At 56.4% G+C, this 15,836-nt stretch overlaps 1 protein-coding gene across 15 annotated transcripts in view; it reads right to left on the reverse strand.

The window, feature by feature from the left end:
- Iqsec1 (IQ motif and Sec7 domain ArfGEF 1) overlaps positions 1–15,836 on the reverse strand; it is a 304,194-nt gene that overhangs the window by 22,550 nt on the left and 265,808 nt on the right. For all 15 annotated transcript variants that reach the window (XM_074044548.1, XM_074044552.1, XM_074044553.1 and 12 more), the window contains 2 exons: positions 10,238–10,526; positions 4,963–6,209 (listed from right to left, as the gene is read on the reverse strand). In XM_074044548.1, coding sequence (XP_073900649.1) covers positions 4,963–6,209; positions 10,238–10,526 — 1,536 coding nt within the window. The remainder of the gene's footprint in view (positions 1–4,962; positions 6,210–10,237; positions 10,527–15,836) is intronic.

The following is a 15,836-nucleotide window of genomic DNA, read 5'->3' on the forward strand; positions in this document are numbered from 1 at the left end:
ACTTGGAAGTGCCTTTCACACTAGGCTGCAGTCCTGCTGGGTCCTGCAGGGTGGGGCCAACTTCCAGACCATAGCTCCCCCTCTCCCTGCTCTATTAGCTCCAGTTTCCACACACTGCTTTCTGACTGTGGGGTCCCAAGCACGATGTGGCTTCTGGGGTCTTCGTCCCACTTACATCAGACACAGGGACAAGACTCACCCTCCCGGTGTAGCTGGCAGGCCCTGTGGGCCCTCTCTGGGCAGTCTTCCTTTCTAGGGGCTCAGCACAGCCACCCCAGGCCCAAGACAGTGCTAGGGACGCAGGGTACTGAAGCCACACGGGCCCCAAGCCAGGTGGCCCTTGTCTAGGGAGATGGGACCTCAACCTTCAAATACCCAGCTCTAAGTTCCTTGAAGTGCCTTCCTGTTAAACCATCAGCTCCAGGACTGGGAGCACGGCTCGAGCGGTAGAGCACCTGTCTAGTAAGCTCAAGTCCTTGAGTTAAACCCCAGTACCGCAAGAAAGAAGAACAAAACACATCAGCTCCACAAGCCATGGAAAGAGTGCTCTACGCACGTGCAGCTGCGTCCTGTGGCCTGGACCTCCAGCCTCGGCTTCTCTCAGGTTGGGCTCCCTCCACTTCCACTTCAAGGACTGCCAACGGGCAATGGATGAGATGACACACAGGAAGTGTTACCCAGTTGCCTGGCACTTGACACACAGGATGGGTCTCATCACTGCTATTTTTATTAATGACAAGGACAGGAGCAGGCAGCAGAAGCCCAGCCCCAGCTGTGAGGCCTCCTGCGAAGGGCAGGACCAGCCTGGGCCCAGATTTCCTGGCGGGTGGAGAGGGGAGAACCCTGGGTGTCAGAAGAAAATAGCAGTGTGCAGCAGCCTCCCTGCGTGGCTCTCTGCCTTGCTCCTGTGGTGGCCCCAGTGGGCAAGAAAGCCCTAGGAGCTGGGCACTGAGTGGAGGGAAGTCTGGCTTCAAGCAGGGCTACCTCTGAACGTAGGATCCTGAGACAGAGGGCCTTGGTGGCCCCAGGAACAGTGTCTAGTCCCAGCTGGTCTTGCCACACTGCACATCAGGTGGTCACCGAGGCCCTGCTTCCCTGCTCCAGAGTTGAGGCACTGCACTCTTCTGAGGTGCCATTTAATCACAAGGCAGTCCAGCGGCTGAGGACACTCTTTGTGAGGTGGGAACGCCTGGCCTACTGTGACAAGTGTACCTGGGCCCATGCCAGAGAATGAGGGCTGAGACAGGCACAGATAGTGGGGGGTATAGGGTACAGGGCAGGACATAGTGGGGTAGGTCTTCCACGCCCTCCTTAGGGAAGGAGGTGACAAACCGAGTGAGGTCCCTGCTGGTGCTCACCCCAGGGGCCTATACTGCAGTAGCCCCAGGGCCACTGTTCCCAGGCCATACCTTCCACACATGAGGCAGCTCTGCCTTTTGGACTTGGTTCACAGACCTGTCACCCAGTGAGGAGGGGAGAAGCTCAGATACCACTCGTAGTGGCGTTTCTGCACTGTGAGTTGTAAGGGGGTGTGTTCAGGAGCTGGGGAACTGACTGAAGACTAGACTTGTCACCTAGCAGCCATGTGACTGTGGACAAGTGACCCCGTCAGGGCCTCAGTACCCCTTTTGTAGAGTGGGGCTGGACGAAAGCGACATGCACTTCCTAGAACCTGAAGAGAGCAGGGCTTGTCATGTCCGCTCCTGCTGCCAGCCCCCTTGGCTCAGGGTTCCTGCTTTGTTTCCTGTCTGCTGGCTCTCCCACTGTCCCACTGTCCCACTGTCCCACTGTCTGTGCATGATACAGACCGTCCACAGACCCCGAGGGCCTGCAGGCGTTGCTCCCTGATGAGAAGGGGCAGGAAGTCAGCTGCCCTGGATATAGGGTAGAAAAGGGGTACAGGCAGAGGTGGGAGCCTGGAAGGGAAGGAGAGGGTGGGAGAAGGGGACTAGAGAGCCACAGGCAGTGATGGTACAGGGCTGGGGAGTAAGGCACAGGGCACTGAAGGAACCAGGACTGTGGCAGCACGAAAGCACAGGGCCATCAGAGCCCTGACTTGCAGCTCCAGGACCTCCTCTAGGCTGGAATGTTGGCTCTTTTGTATCGAATCCTGTCCAAGCCCCAAGGGGCAGGGTCCCTGCACCCATTTTCTAGGTGTGGACAGCAAGGCCACACTGCTGCCCAGCCCACCAAGGCACAAACACTCCCTTGACCCACTAGGCAGCTTTGGGCTCCAGGAGGGCTCCAGGGAGACTTGGTGGCAGGCACGTATCTGCAGCCAGGGACACAGTCAAGATGCAGGGGCCTGCCAGTGGGAAGGTCTGTGAACATCATCTAGACTCTGAGGACCACACTCGCCACAGGTCCTGCCCTCACAGAACTCTGGGTCACAGAGCTCTGCAGTGACAGGATTGTCTGAAACCTGCACATCATCATGGTTGCTGCTCCCACATGCGCCAGGGAGCCCTAAAATGTGGCCAGTGCCCCGGGGGACTGAGTTATTTTAACTGACTGAAGTAGTAGCCTGTGGTAGGGCCTCCTGGTCCTGTCCCTAGCAGGGTAAAAGGGACAAGTTTCTTCAAGTTCACCTCTGACCTAGAGGCAACTCCAGTGTTCACTGGGATTTTTTAGGAATTGCAAGTTGCTGATTCTAAAATTCAGGTGAAAGAGCACAATTTTTAAAAACAACAAAGGAGGAGGACTTATCTTAATAAGATATAAAAGAGAAGCAGTTAAATCTGATGTTAGGGCTGGGATGCGGCTCAGTGCCAAAGTGCTTGCCTAGCATGTGTGACAATGCCCCAGGGTTCCATCCCCAGCACTGCAAATAAACAACTTAATAAAATCTGATGTCAGCAGAAAAACCAAAAGACCCTCTAGCTATTAGCGTGGAGCTTCTGGAAGATCTTTATTGTTTGCTGGTGTGCACGGCCCCTGCAGCAGTGCCTGGCAGGTAGCAGGCGCCCACCAGTGTGTGCTGAGTGAAGGAAGGTGTGCAGATAGGTATGTTCATGTCCCCATGGGGGGGACAGGGGGAGGACAAAGTAACCCGGGGCAGGGCAGAGAGGAACGAGAAGACCTCCAACGGCAAACCTCACTGATGTCATCTAAGTCAAAGTCATCCAGTCCCAGCCTCGATGACACAGCCAGGATGAAATGACAGCAGAAGACATCTCTGGCTTCCCTGGTGCTCCAGCACTTCACACACACCAGCCCTTCGTGCACACAACCCATGGACCACCAACATCAACCCTGTGTCACAAATGTGGCCACTGTAGAGCAGGCTATGCTGCCCAAGGTCACACAGAGAGCCGGATTTGAGGCTAGGCCGCCTGGCCTGGAGCTGTGTGCTTAACCACGGCCACTGGCTGCTCCTGAGAGGTCACAGCATGTACAAACCAAAAGATCTGTAGGGAGAGACTTCAAGAGTCACACAAGACTTTGCTGAGCCATAAAGCCTTGGCTATCTGCAGAATGTGCTGGTGAAAAAGTACGGGAGCCAGAAAGAGAGTCTCCAGAGGCCAGAATCTGCAGGACAAGGGAGGCAGCTTTTCCTGGCTTCCTGCACTCCACTACTGGCCTCCACCCGTCCATTCCATTGGACCCCAGTTATCCCTGCCTTCCCCAGAGCACAGAGGCCTGAGTTAAGAGGTGGCCCTGGAGCTGGGCAGTGCCCAGGAACCGCAGCGGCTGACTTGGGACACAGGATGGACTCACAGAACACTCCCCTCCTCCGGCGTGCTGCTCCTATGTGCTTTGTGTAGTGATGGGCCCTATGTGTAGCAGGCCACGGGCAGGGGTGTGTGTGTGTCACAGGAGCTCACCTCTTGCAGATGTGAGGGGTCCAAGACTCTTAGTTCCTAGCTGGACAAGCAGCTCTAACCCACACCCCCCAGCTGCCTCCATTCCCATCCTGCCCAGCACTGTCTACACCAGTGACACTCAAAAGCACCCCATGTCTCCCCCAGTGGAAGGGAAGCAGCAGGAAGTGCAGCCCAGGCATTGTCAAGGCCCACTGTGTCACACCACCCTCGTGTGGCCCTTCTGGGAAGCTCCCAGGATGTGAGTCAGTAACCACCAAGCAGGCTGGTCATGTGCTCCATGGCCACAGTCCCTGAGGGAGTCCGCCAGGCTGGCGTCTGATGACCCCAAAGCCCAGAGGCCCTGGGGATGGAAATGATGTGAAATCTCAGGTTTAACGAGAGCCTGCCAAGGCCCCCACCAAGGGAGTGCTCGGCCCTTGCCCTTCCCTTGCTATTTTCGGCTCTGCTAAGAATAGCTTGCTTTAAATACCCACGGGCCCCGTCTTGGATCTGCTCTCAGGGCCGCCTGGCAGCACCCTTCCTTAACCCCTGGGGAGCAGTCAGTTGACTGCTAGTCAGTTCCCATAGCAACCCCAGACACTGCCCAGGGCCAATCTGCCTCTGCTTCTGGAGCTCCTGAGACTTGTACTCCAGTGGGTCCATCCTGAGCCCGCCCAAGTCTCCTACAGACCCAGGCACAGGCCTGCCATTTGCTTAATCGAAGGCCCTTGTGCTCTGCACGAGTGTGGAGCCCAAGAGCTGAGGCTTGGCTTGGCACGGCTCATGTACCTTTTTGCCTTGGGGACAACACAGGTGGGCATGATGGCCAGGACTCTGGGCTCATGGAACTGACGCCCCCTTCTCTAGCTTTACCACAGAACAGCCTCCATTCTGCCCTTTTGGCGTGTGAGCATCGACAGTGGCCTTGGAAGGAGCAGTGTCTCCGCTCCCAGGCCCTGAAGCTCCCCTGACCACACACACAGCGCAGTGTCCCACCCTGTCTGAACCTCAGCCTCGGTTTGTACAACAACTGATGGGTGTACCCTCTGCTTGCTCTGCCTGCTCGGGCCCAAATGTGTGACAGCTGTCCACCTGCCTGGGTCCTCTTCCCGAGTCTGCCTCCAGCAGGGCCGCCTGCCCGCCCACCTGGGGAACTCACTTGTTGAAGAGGTTCAGGCCAATGCGGTAATGCCTCTTGCGGATAACGTCATTGCTGAAGGCGGGTGAGTCCCAGCTGTTGCGGGTCTCCTTGTGGTACGTCTGTTTGCTGAGCGTCTGCTCACGCAGGCTGTCCCGGGACGAGGACTCGGAGCTGCAGTTGATGGTGTCATTGGAGTTGGATGTGCTGTTGATGCTGTCGTTGTCCCCATCTGAGTAGTCCGACTCAGACTTGCTCTGCCGATTGGCAGAGCCATTGATGGCCAGGTGGCTCTCAAGGGGTCTGGGGGGCCGGGGCCGCAACTCAGGCTCCTCCCTGGGCAGGCCCTTAGGGGGGCCGCTGTGGGTGCCGTGCTTGGGGCTGCCCTGCTGCCCGCCGAGGCCTCGCTCATAGGCGCTCTGCCTTTTGAGTGAGCCGCGGTCAGAGCGGTCACTGAGGTCCACGGAGCTGTCACTAGGTGGCTCAATGGTGAGCAGGGGCAGGTGCTCCACCCGTAGCCGAGGCTCCTGCCGCTCCAGCGACGGTGTGCTTCGGCAACTTGTGTCCGTGTCAGCCTTGTCATCCTTGTGGGCCAGAGCCCAGTAGTCCTGGGCTGTGGCCCCTGCTCGCAGTCGCAGGTCCGACTCAGTGCTAGAAGGCCGGTCCCCGGCCTGTGAGAGGGGCAGAGGTGGCGACAGCTCTTCCTCATCGATGTACAGGGTAACATCGCTGTACGAGGCTGTCATCTCGTCCAGCTTGTGGTGGTCCACGCTGTGCAGGGGTGGCTTGGGCTCGGTGTCCCGGGCCCGTGCTGTGTCTGAGGCTGGCACCTCCTCGGCATGTAGGCTACGGCAGTTGAGGGCGTCATCAATGGACTCTGCAAGTGACTTCACTTGCCGGGAGAAGGCGTCCTCCAGCTCTGTGATAGCATCTGCGAAGTCGCTGGAGGGGGCTGGAGATTTAAGGGCTGGCTCCCCAAGGTTGTCACACTCGGAGGGCACCAGGGTCCCCAGCTGGGCGCCATCGTTGGTCACTGAGACCTGCTTGCCCTCGAAGTAGGAGCTGTGCACCTTCTCGGGCCCCTCGAAGGAGAACTGCATCCTCATGTTGGACAGCACGATCCGGCGTGACATGCGGTTCTCCGACATGGAGCTGCGCAGACGCTCAAAGTTCTTGTTCATCTGGTACTGGCGGAACGCTGTCTGGATGGTGCGGGCTGCATGGCGGGTCACGAGGCGCCCCCCATACTTGCGTTCTAGCATTTCCACCTGGCGGGGGAAGGAGAGGGAGGAGAGGAGAATGAGGACAGCTCCGTGTGCTGGCCTGGTGATACCTACCCTCTTCCAACAGAGAACAGCGAAGGGGAATAACCTGGGGTGAACAGCAGCTGGGGCTGCTGGGAGCATATGTAAAATATGGGTTCCAAGGTCCAATAAGATGGAGAAACACTGTGTTAAAGTCCCATAGGGGACTTCACAGGGCCTTTAAAAGCTGGTGGGCACAGTGTGCTGAGCTTCCCAGATGTCTCTGGTCAGTCTCTGCTCTGGCACACCTGTGGCAGCAGTTTACTGGAAGTACATCTGCAGACACTGGGAAGGTGAAGCCAGTCCATCCTGAGGTGGACCTGAGGGCTGAGCACTGACCACAGGGGTCAAGGCAGGGTGACTGGTTCAATCTTGGCTCTGCCCCCTTACCTTGAAACAGTGGAGTTCCTCACTTTCCTTGTCTATAAGATGGAGCGGCACTGGGACCTATCTCCTGGGACTCTGCCAAGCCCTTGGGGACAAGGATGTAGGATGCTCAGCACAGGCCAAGCCCAGGGGCAGTGGGTTGGAAGACCCTTAGCCGCATCCCTGGGCCAGGGAGGAGATCCAGTGGTCATCCAGTGGTCATCCAGTGGCATGCAGGCTGCAGAGCTGCCTCTGCCTCTCTGGACCCACAGTTCTGGATGGCCCATCTCTGTGAGTTCAGACAGGCACACAGCTGGTATTCTCAGGGCTGCAAGCAGGGAGGTGCTGGGTGAACTCGGATGTCCTAGCCTAGTGTCTCTCCAGTGTGACAGGTGGGCCTCCTGAAGTCCTGAGTCCCACACGACCCACCCTGACCAAAGACAGTCCCCAGAACTGTTCCCATGCCAGGCTCTTGACTGAGAAGGACACACGAGCCTGTAGCCAAGGCCAATCAAGAAAAGCTAAGATGTGGAACCAGCACCGCAAGCCAGGCTTCTCTGGATATTGGGGCAGAACAAGCATCTGACATGAGGCCAAGAGAGGGCTCATCCTCAGGAGCCAGGCAAAACCCTGCACCCTGCCTGTCTGGTCCACCTGCCAATTGCAGCAGGGTACCACATCAAACCTGGCGGTACAAAAGGGAGACACACAGTCTTTGCCCTGAGGTATAGAGCATCCACAGGGATAGCTACACAAAGACTGAAAAGTCTAAGCTAAACAGATGCTGAGCAACTGTGGACTGAGTCAGGGGATGATTCTGTACACCCATGGATACTCAGCTTTCCTGCTGCATGGCCTGAGCAGGGGCCTTCCCATTTCTGTACACCAGTGTCCCTAAGTGAGGGCCAACAGGTACAGACTTCAGGGCCATACCATCTTTAGGGGGCCATGAGATAGGCTTGGAGAGTTTTTAAAACACAAAGTGTGCCAGCTGTCTTGAGTCCTGCAGGAGGAAGGGGATCAAAATGACTCTCACCCCAGCCGGATCCAGGGGCAGCCAAGGAGGTTCTGCTTGTTCTCTTGCTTTGCAGTCTCTGAAAGCCTTGTCTATGGGAGCGGGATTCAGAGCTCCTCCAGGATGAGAACCCTTCGTCTGGGAAACCTGTCTTCTGCTAGAGAACATGATGGCTTGGGGCCAGGCCCTTCTGCTAGTGGCATATGCACCAAGGCCACCAGCTCAGGCCAAGTGCTCGCTCCAGGTCTCCTCTCCCACTGTCCCTGGACCTCGAGGACCAGGTAACCAACCTGCTTTCTGAGTCCTGCCCAAATCTGTGTGTGCATGTGAGTGCATGTGCGTGAAAGCAAAGGCAGGCTCTGTGTTGAGCCATCAAAGCCCCTCCCTGTCCCTCCGAAGCAGGCATACACTGAGCCAGGCCGGCTATAACTTGTCTCCCAAATACCATGGTCACCCTGCTTTTTAGGCCAGAACCAGCATGAGGCCCTGTCTACAACCCCACTGGGACTAACAGGAAATGTGATGAACACCTGCTCACTTACAGGATGTACCAGGGACCATACACCCTCCCACCAACACTTCCTGCAACTTCTGAGCTCTGAGGGGTGGGAAGCACCTGGCCCAGGCCTCTGCCAGTGGCAGGAGGTAACCCTGTGTCTGGCCTTTCCAACAGGCCCTTACTTACCCAAGGGACACTCTGAACTGTGTGCACAAGGAAAGGGTCTGCCCTTCCACAAAACAAAACTGTCACCTTTCAACCTTTCAATGACTCATCTGGGCCTCCTACTCTCAGGAACAGAAAATGATCAGATGAGACCAGGGGTTAGGAGAATATCCAGCTTCTTCCACTGATGGGACTCTGTCACCTACACTTTAACTCTTCATGGAATAGGTACCCTGCTTTCTTCTCACAATTCCCATCTAATCTGCCCTATTAATACTTTGCCTTGCCTGCTGAGAAGCTCAGTGGAGTATGGCATGCCATGTGGCTATGAATGTCAACTCCTCTCTTGCCTCTGTGCCACCTCTTCCTTGCTATCCTTTCCATCTCTCACAACACCAAGCTCATTCTCATCCCAGGGCCTTCGCACCTGCTGACACCTCTTCCCTGAATGCCTACCCTTATCCAGAGCTGCCACCATCAAGAGCCACTCTACTACTTCTCCTAGTTCTCTAATCCATACAGCATATCACTTCCCAGAGTTAAACTGCCTCTCAATTGCAGACCTGCTCCTGGGCTGTCCCCTGTACCACAGAGTCAGCTTATAAGCCTTGTCTCCTACGCTGTCCCCTTCCCAGCACACAGCACAGTGTCGGGCACTGGCTGGCCCTCAGCTAAGAGGCATGGAATGAGAGTGAGCAACTGTGGCATGGGAGGCTGCTACTCGGAGTCTGGTTACCCCACAGGCCTCTGTGAAGCCTGGACCTTCTGGCCCCCGCACACGTCTTTGATGATAAATGCTGTGAGCCACTCTATCTGGGCAGAAATGACAAACTCAACAGTGGTTGCTTCTGCCTGCTGCTGGCCTGGCCGTGGGGCCAAGGGCCACAGGTGCAGGGAGGTGGTGGGGGCAGGGGGGTGGCTATTTGCTACCAGGCTCTGGCTACGTGTTGGCCCCTTGTCAGTCCCAACTCAGGAAAGAGATGGAGAATGTGCAGAGCTGAGGGAGAGAGGGACATCCCAGGTTGCAGAGCAGGGTGAGGAAGGGCTGCAGGGGGGCCTCTGCCAGGGAGGGGACCAACCCTGCAGGCAACCCAGTGTCCTGAGGACGTCAGGGGCTGCACCAGCCCAGATCTTGGTTCCTTTAAGAACAGCCTGGAGATGGGGCGCTGACAGGCAGGCCAGGCTGCAGGGCGGGTGTAGGCAGAAGGAAGGCGTGGTGTCTTAAGGCTGTCAGGAGGGTCCTAGTGAGGGTGCAGCTGTGGGGAGTCAGGCAGGGGGAGTCTGCCTGTCCCTGCGGGCTGCAGGGTGCTGCCTGACAGCCTGGCTGTCCTGAAGCTGGAGACTGCTGGGGCGGCCACTCGCTGGCAGCCTATTCACTATTAGGAGTCTTAACGGTGCACTGCTTTAGGAGAGCCTGCTCTGCCCCTAGGCACCCCACAGGAGGCCCGGGCCACCCATCTTTCTGTGCAGAGGCTCCAGGGGAGTGCTGCAATTCCCCTCCAGACCCTGGTGTCATAAACCAGAGTGGACACGATGAGCCTCACCCTGATGGCTGGGGATGAGTTCAATGTCCTTTTCAGAGGTCATACTACTTACGTTGTCCAAGGCCCTCTCTCCTCCTCATCCCTGGGCTTGCCACCCCCCCACCCCTGGCCTCTCCTCCACCCTAAGAACCTCTGTCTGGCCACGAAACCTGTGTCCTGTGGTGCTGGGCCACCATCATGTCCCCGGATCCCAACCGTGAGGGACAGGACACCAAAGACATCATTTGAAGGCAACTCTGCAAAAGTCCCCAGAAAAGATGTCAGGTGACCAACTTATGCCCTCTGCACACCTCAGCAGGCACCACGGCTGGAACCTGCCCGCCACCAAGGGGCCTGGCAGCTGAGAGGCGCTCGGCCATCCGAGAGGACACACGCGGTGCATCTCCCCGGAGTGCCTGCCTACCTGCTTGTCCTGCAGGTCCGAGGAGAGCTCATAGCTCTCAGAGAGAGACCGCGAGCGCTTGATGGCTTCCTCCTCCGCCTGCTTGCGCAGGATGGAGGTCGAATGCTGCAGCCTGGGCCTCCGTGTGCGCTGCTGCTGCTGCCCTGAGTACAGCCCGTAGGCGCCCACCGACGTGTGCTCGTAGTGGTCCGGGCTCAGGCTGGAACCAGGCACTAGGGGACCCTGGTGGTAGGATGAGGGGCTGTCCAGGGATGTGCCAGTCTCGCTGCTGGGGGCCTCGCCCTCCACGCTGCAGAGAGAGAAGAGAGGCATCCTGTGAGTGGTGAGCGGGGAAGTACAGCCCAGGCACGACCCCAGCTCTCCCTGATCTTCCCCTACCCCGACCGAGCCTGTGTCCTAAACAGCCAGGGGATCCTGCAGAGGAGGCCCTCTGCTCTGGTCGGCCCTTCCCGAGGTTCCACCTCAGGCGGATTTAGTTCTCTGTGTAAACTCGCCGCCCCTAACATCCCATCAGCTTTGCTTCCTCTAGTTTCCCACACAACCACCTCAGCTCCCTGTGGACAGGGGTTTTGGCCCATTGGGCTGCTGATGACCCCTAGCACCTAAAACAGAGCCCGACACACAGTAGATAGTCAATAAACACCAACGGAGTGGAATCCATCAGCTCTCCTCCACCGCTTGGATTAAATACACTGCTGACATATCCAACCCCTCAGTAACTTCTGGAGACACGACCTTAGCAGAGAAAGTTAAGTTGAAGTAGGATCGTCAGGTGGACTCTGATATAACAAGACCCAGTGCCCTCTCAAGAAGAGATCAACACAGAAGCGCAGAGGGGAGCTGCATGAAGATCCAGGGCAGTGCATCCACAAGCCATTAAGAGAAGGCTGAGCATGACCTAAACGTGCTGCACCTTGAGCTCAGCCTTCCAGCCCCCAGAACTGTCATCACAAATGCCTGTTGTCTGTGGTCACACCACCCTCAACATGCTTGCTCTTATGTGGTGGCAGCCCCAGCCTGTGGTCTTTGTTACAGTTGGCTTGGAAATGAGCACAACGTGACACACACTCTCTCTAATCCTCCACAGGCTTGCACAGGAGGAATGAACTCCTCTGTACAGGTGTGGAAACTGAGATCTATCTGTAAGCACTGTTATGGTCACACAGGCAGCAAGCCCTGTAATCCGTAAGTCAGGATTAAAGCCGGAGCAGCGGTCCCTGAGCGGGTGGTGCTGCTCTCCACCTCACTGCCTCACGTTCCCACACGCCAACATCATTCTCCACGTCTCCAAACATCAAGCAGGAGCCAGGCCAGCTGGTGGGGACAGAGGGCCAGCAGGCTGACTCATCCCAGTCTGTGAACTTGTAAGATTTGCTCTGTGCAGACACTGGTTTCCGCTGCTGGTTACTTTTCAGTGGAGGACAAGGAGAGAAAAGAGACACTGATGGGATGAGTCTCTCTCTCTCTTTTTTTTTTTTTGGCGGCACTGGGGTTTGAACTCAGGGCCTCATGCTTGCTAGGCAGATGCTTTACCACTTGAGCCACTCCGCCAGCCCTTTTTTGTGATGGTTGTTTTTGAGATAGGGTCTCTCGAACTATAGCCCAGGGCTAGCTTTGAACCACAATCTTCTTGATCTCTGCCTCCTGAGTATCGAGGATTACAGGCATGAGCCACTGGTACCCGGCTATGTTTTTCCTTTTACGGCGGCACTGGGGTTTGAACTCAGGGCCTTGCACCTGTTAGGCAGGAGCTCTACCACTTGAGCCCCTCTCCCAGCCCTTTGTGATCTTACCTCTGCCTCCTGCACAGCTGGGATCATAGACATGCCTTGCCATGCCTAGATTTGTTTGTTGCCCAGTCTGACCTCAAACTTTGATCCTCCCAATTTCTGCCTCCTGAGTAACTGGGATTACACATAGGAGCCACCATACTCCATTATGTAATGAGTTTCTAACACGACCTCCCATCCCCTTGCCAGGCGCCATCCTTGTAAGCTGCTCACCCTTGGGCTGGCAGGGACTGTAAAAGTCCTCTGGCCCCTAGGGTACAGTAGATGTCTCTGGAACTGGCACAGCAGAGAAAAGAACACAGGCTCCACCCAGACCACAGTCCTGCCCTGTCCCTTCTTCAGACCAAGGGTAACGCCTTGCATTCAGCAGCCATGGTGACTGGTCCGCCCCTGCCCAGCTCTGCTTCTGTTCTTGCGGCTCCTCAGGGGCCTGGTAGGACCCTGCTGCCAGGTGCAGACTTCCATCGGGGAACTGGAGCAAAACTCAAGGTGGGGGCCCAGGAAGGAAGCCCTGGAGCAGAGAAGGCCAAGGCCATCCAGCCCTTGGATCTCGATTCGACCCTGAGCCTGAGACAGGATGTAAGTGTCCGCACTTGCTTTCTGGTTTGTAGTATGGGGACCAGGCTTCCACCCCAGCAACTGCCTCTGGCCTCTTGGTACAAGCAGAGGACCACCTCATCCAATCCCATCCCCAGCCACTAAGGTGTAAGAAAGGCCCCTCCTTGGGGAAAAGCCTGGGCCAGGAGTTAGGGGACACCAGGGTTTAGCCTTGCTCCGCCTGTCTCGCTATGAATTGGGATGACCTCAGTCTGTGGCTTGCACTACATGTCTCAAGGTATCCCAGGAACACTACCCTTCAAGACCCTCTGAGCAGAGTCTACCTGGCCTTTCTCCCCTGCACTCGCCAGCACCCTGTGGCCCTGGTATGAGAGGTCGGGGACAGGCAGATCTTCAAAATCTCCCACTCTCTTCTGAACCTTGGACAAGTGCCCGGCAATAAATGGTCAGGCCTTCAATCAACTGTCAGCAAAGGAGTGAACGAATCCCCACATCGGCCCTTAGGCCATCAATCCTCAGAGGAAAGGAGAGCCCAACCCAAGCAGTCTGACCCCAGTCTCCACTCCAGGCCACGTCCCACTCTGCCTCGCCTGTCTCTGCGGGGTTGGCACACACAGGGAAGCATCTCCATGCACACGTGTCCTGGAAGCTGGGTGTGTGCTTCAGTCAGGGGCCCATCTGTGCCTGAGAGTGAGGGGCTGATAGGAAGCGAGGTCTTCAGCAAGGGCAGCCAGGCTCCCCTCGAAGGGGGTTCCAACTCCTCTCAAACCACCGAGACAGGCAAACCTAGAGCAGATACAGAAGCCCTACTGTGGCCCACAGGCCACATGTTAGCTACAAGGTGGCTCAGCAGAGAGGGTGGGTGGGCCCTCCGTTTCTGTGCTGCCCCTGACGAGAGCCCAGGTGGAGAAGCAAAGCTCTACTCTGGTGACTCTGCCCAAAAACAGCTGAAAGAACAGGGCACGGATCTCCAAACCATGGGGACTGAGCGGGGCCTGGGCTGCCTGCAAACTCAGGAACTGCCATTATCCCAGTGGGCCATGGCTTGTGGCAGGGCCTCAGGACAGAGAAGCAGGTGTCACTGCTGGACTGGAAAGCTCTGGGCCTGGGGAAGGGACACCTTTGAGACAGAACTGGGATGAGGTGATTGGGAGCAGAAAGTAACTGTCTGGAGCCATGCCAGCTCAGAATACTCTCTGTGGGCAGCTTTGGGCCAGCAGTTCCTGAATGTGCAAGAAGGCAGGTCTGAAGTCACCCACCCTCCTCCTAAGCCAGCCCCCAGCCTCATTCAGCTGTCACCATAGTCTGACAGGTTTGTGCAACTGGCCTGCCCTTGAGTTGTGCAAGAAGTTGCCTCTACGAACTCCAAAATAAACAAACCCAACTTCGAACCATCTCGATACAAGGAAAAGTCAGGTCATCCTGCTGCAGGCAGCCCAGCCTCATGGGCTCCTCAGTAGACAGAGGACAAGAGTGGACACAGCAAGCATTTTCCACATAGCTGAAGGACCATCTTGTGCTGTAGAATGTCACTCAATGGTGCCAATCATAAGGGCACAGAATTAGACACTGAAAGAGAGGCTTTGCTCAATCTGGGCTTATCTGAACTGGTAAACAAAAAGATAGCGTCTGAAGGGAGAATGCCTGTGCTGGCTGTGCAGCAAGGGTCACTCTGCCTCTGCGTCAGGGGTGAACTGTGTCACTGTAGGAGAGTCACCAACCTAACCCTAACCCCAACCTGGTGACTGCCCTGTGGGGAGCCCAGGAGGATGCGACACCCTGAAGCTCTGGGCTTTGAACCCTTCTTTCTCCCTCCCAACAAGGACTCGGCTCTGCTCCAGTTTCTTCCCGAGTGGGGCGGAAAGCTATTGCATGTCGCCTAAGTCTCTCCCTACACAGAAGGGCAGATGCTCTAGTGACAAAATAAGACTCGTGCTTTACCCAGGTCCAGACCGTCTTAGACTTGTCATTTTTCTATTTTATGACAGGTTCATCTGGGTATTCAGTGCAGCTTCCATTTACAGTAGATGTCTGGGATTTGGCTGTACTGTAACTCAAGGAGCATCTGTACACAAGTCTCTAGCTGGGATTTCAGGTGAGGGAACAGCCGAATCGGCCCCCACACCCCAGACCCCATCACTGCCTACCGTCTTGAGCTCAGCGGCTCTGTGTCCTGCCACCTGACTCAGCTCCTGACCTTGTGCATCAGGCAGGGCTAAGCACCCCACAAGGAGTCCTCAATGGCACCCTGAATTCACCATCTCTCCCAGACACCTGGGCCACACACGGATCAAGAGATGGGGTGGACATCCCTGACAGTCCAGAGTTTCTGGAATGTTTTGTGGCAGTTAGGCAGCTGCCACTCACATCTCCCGGGAGATGCTCCCTTCCCCAGAGATTTGCATGAAGGAAATAAGACCAACACACAAAGGGGTAAATACAAAGCCCATTAGCCAGGGCCTGAAGTTAATTCTGTATCCACAGACTAGAAAACAGTGTCAAGATGGGGGAAGAGCTGATCTCACAACTGTTCCTGCGAAAGGGACAACTATAAGACTGCTGTGAATGGATGCCATCACACAGCTGAGCAGCTGGTCCCTGTGCTGAATACAAAGCCAGGAACAAAAACAGCCCTGCTGCCCACCATAGTTTTCAGATCACAGCAGAGGACCCGTCCGGGTTCCAGAGCCCAGGTGGGGGTGGGGGTGGGGGTGGCAGACCTGCGCTCATGCCACCTTCTCCTTGCTCAGCCTGGGCAGACATGGCTAATTGATCCCAGAGTCCCTCCTGCAAACCTTGGGCATAGCCTCCGTCCCCATTCCAACACAACACTCTACACAACTGATCCCAGCTGGTGTGGGAGATGGACTTTAGGTGCCAAGCCTAAACTGTGGCAAACTGGAAGAAAAACTTGAGGTTGCCTACCAAGAGCAGGGCCTGCTCGGCTGGAGGAAAGCAGCCCTGGGGGAGGTATTATGGTCCCTGTCCCCAAACCCCTGGCAGATTAACGAGCTGATGCCAGAGTAGATTTCCCCAGGGACACAGGGTGCCTGTGTTACCCCAATGCGAAAAAGGATATTCGGGAGGAAGTGAGCTTTCTGCCCGTGGAGGTGCACACTTGCTAGGCTCCACACCATCAAGGACATGGGAAAAGGGCCTACCAGACAGGTGGGGAGTCCCCCAGTACCACAGGGCCTGTCTCCTTCTGCAGCCTTTATCTGTGTTTTGTGGCTCCAACTTAAACTCCATTC

The sequence above is a fragment of the Castor canadensis genome, chromosome 10, assembly GCF_047511655.1.
Source record: "Castor canadensis chromosome 10, mCasCan1.hap1v2, whole genome shotgun sequence".
Taxonomy (NCBI): Eukaryota; Metazoa; Chordata; class Mammalia; order Rodentia; family Castoridae; genus Castor; species Castor canadensis.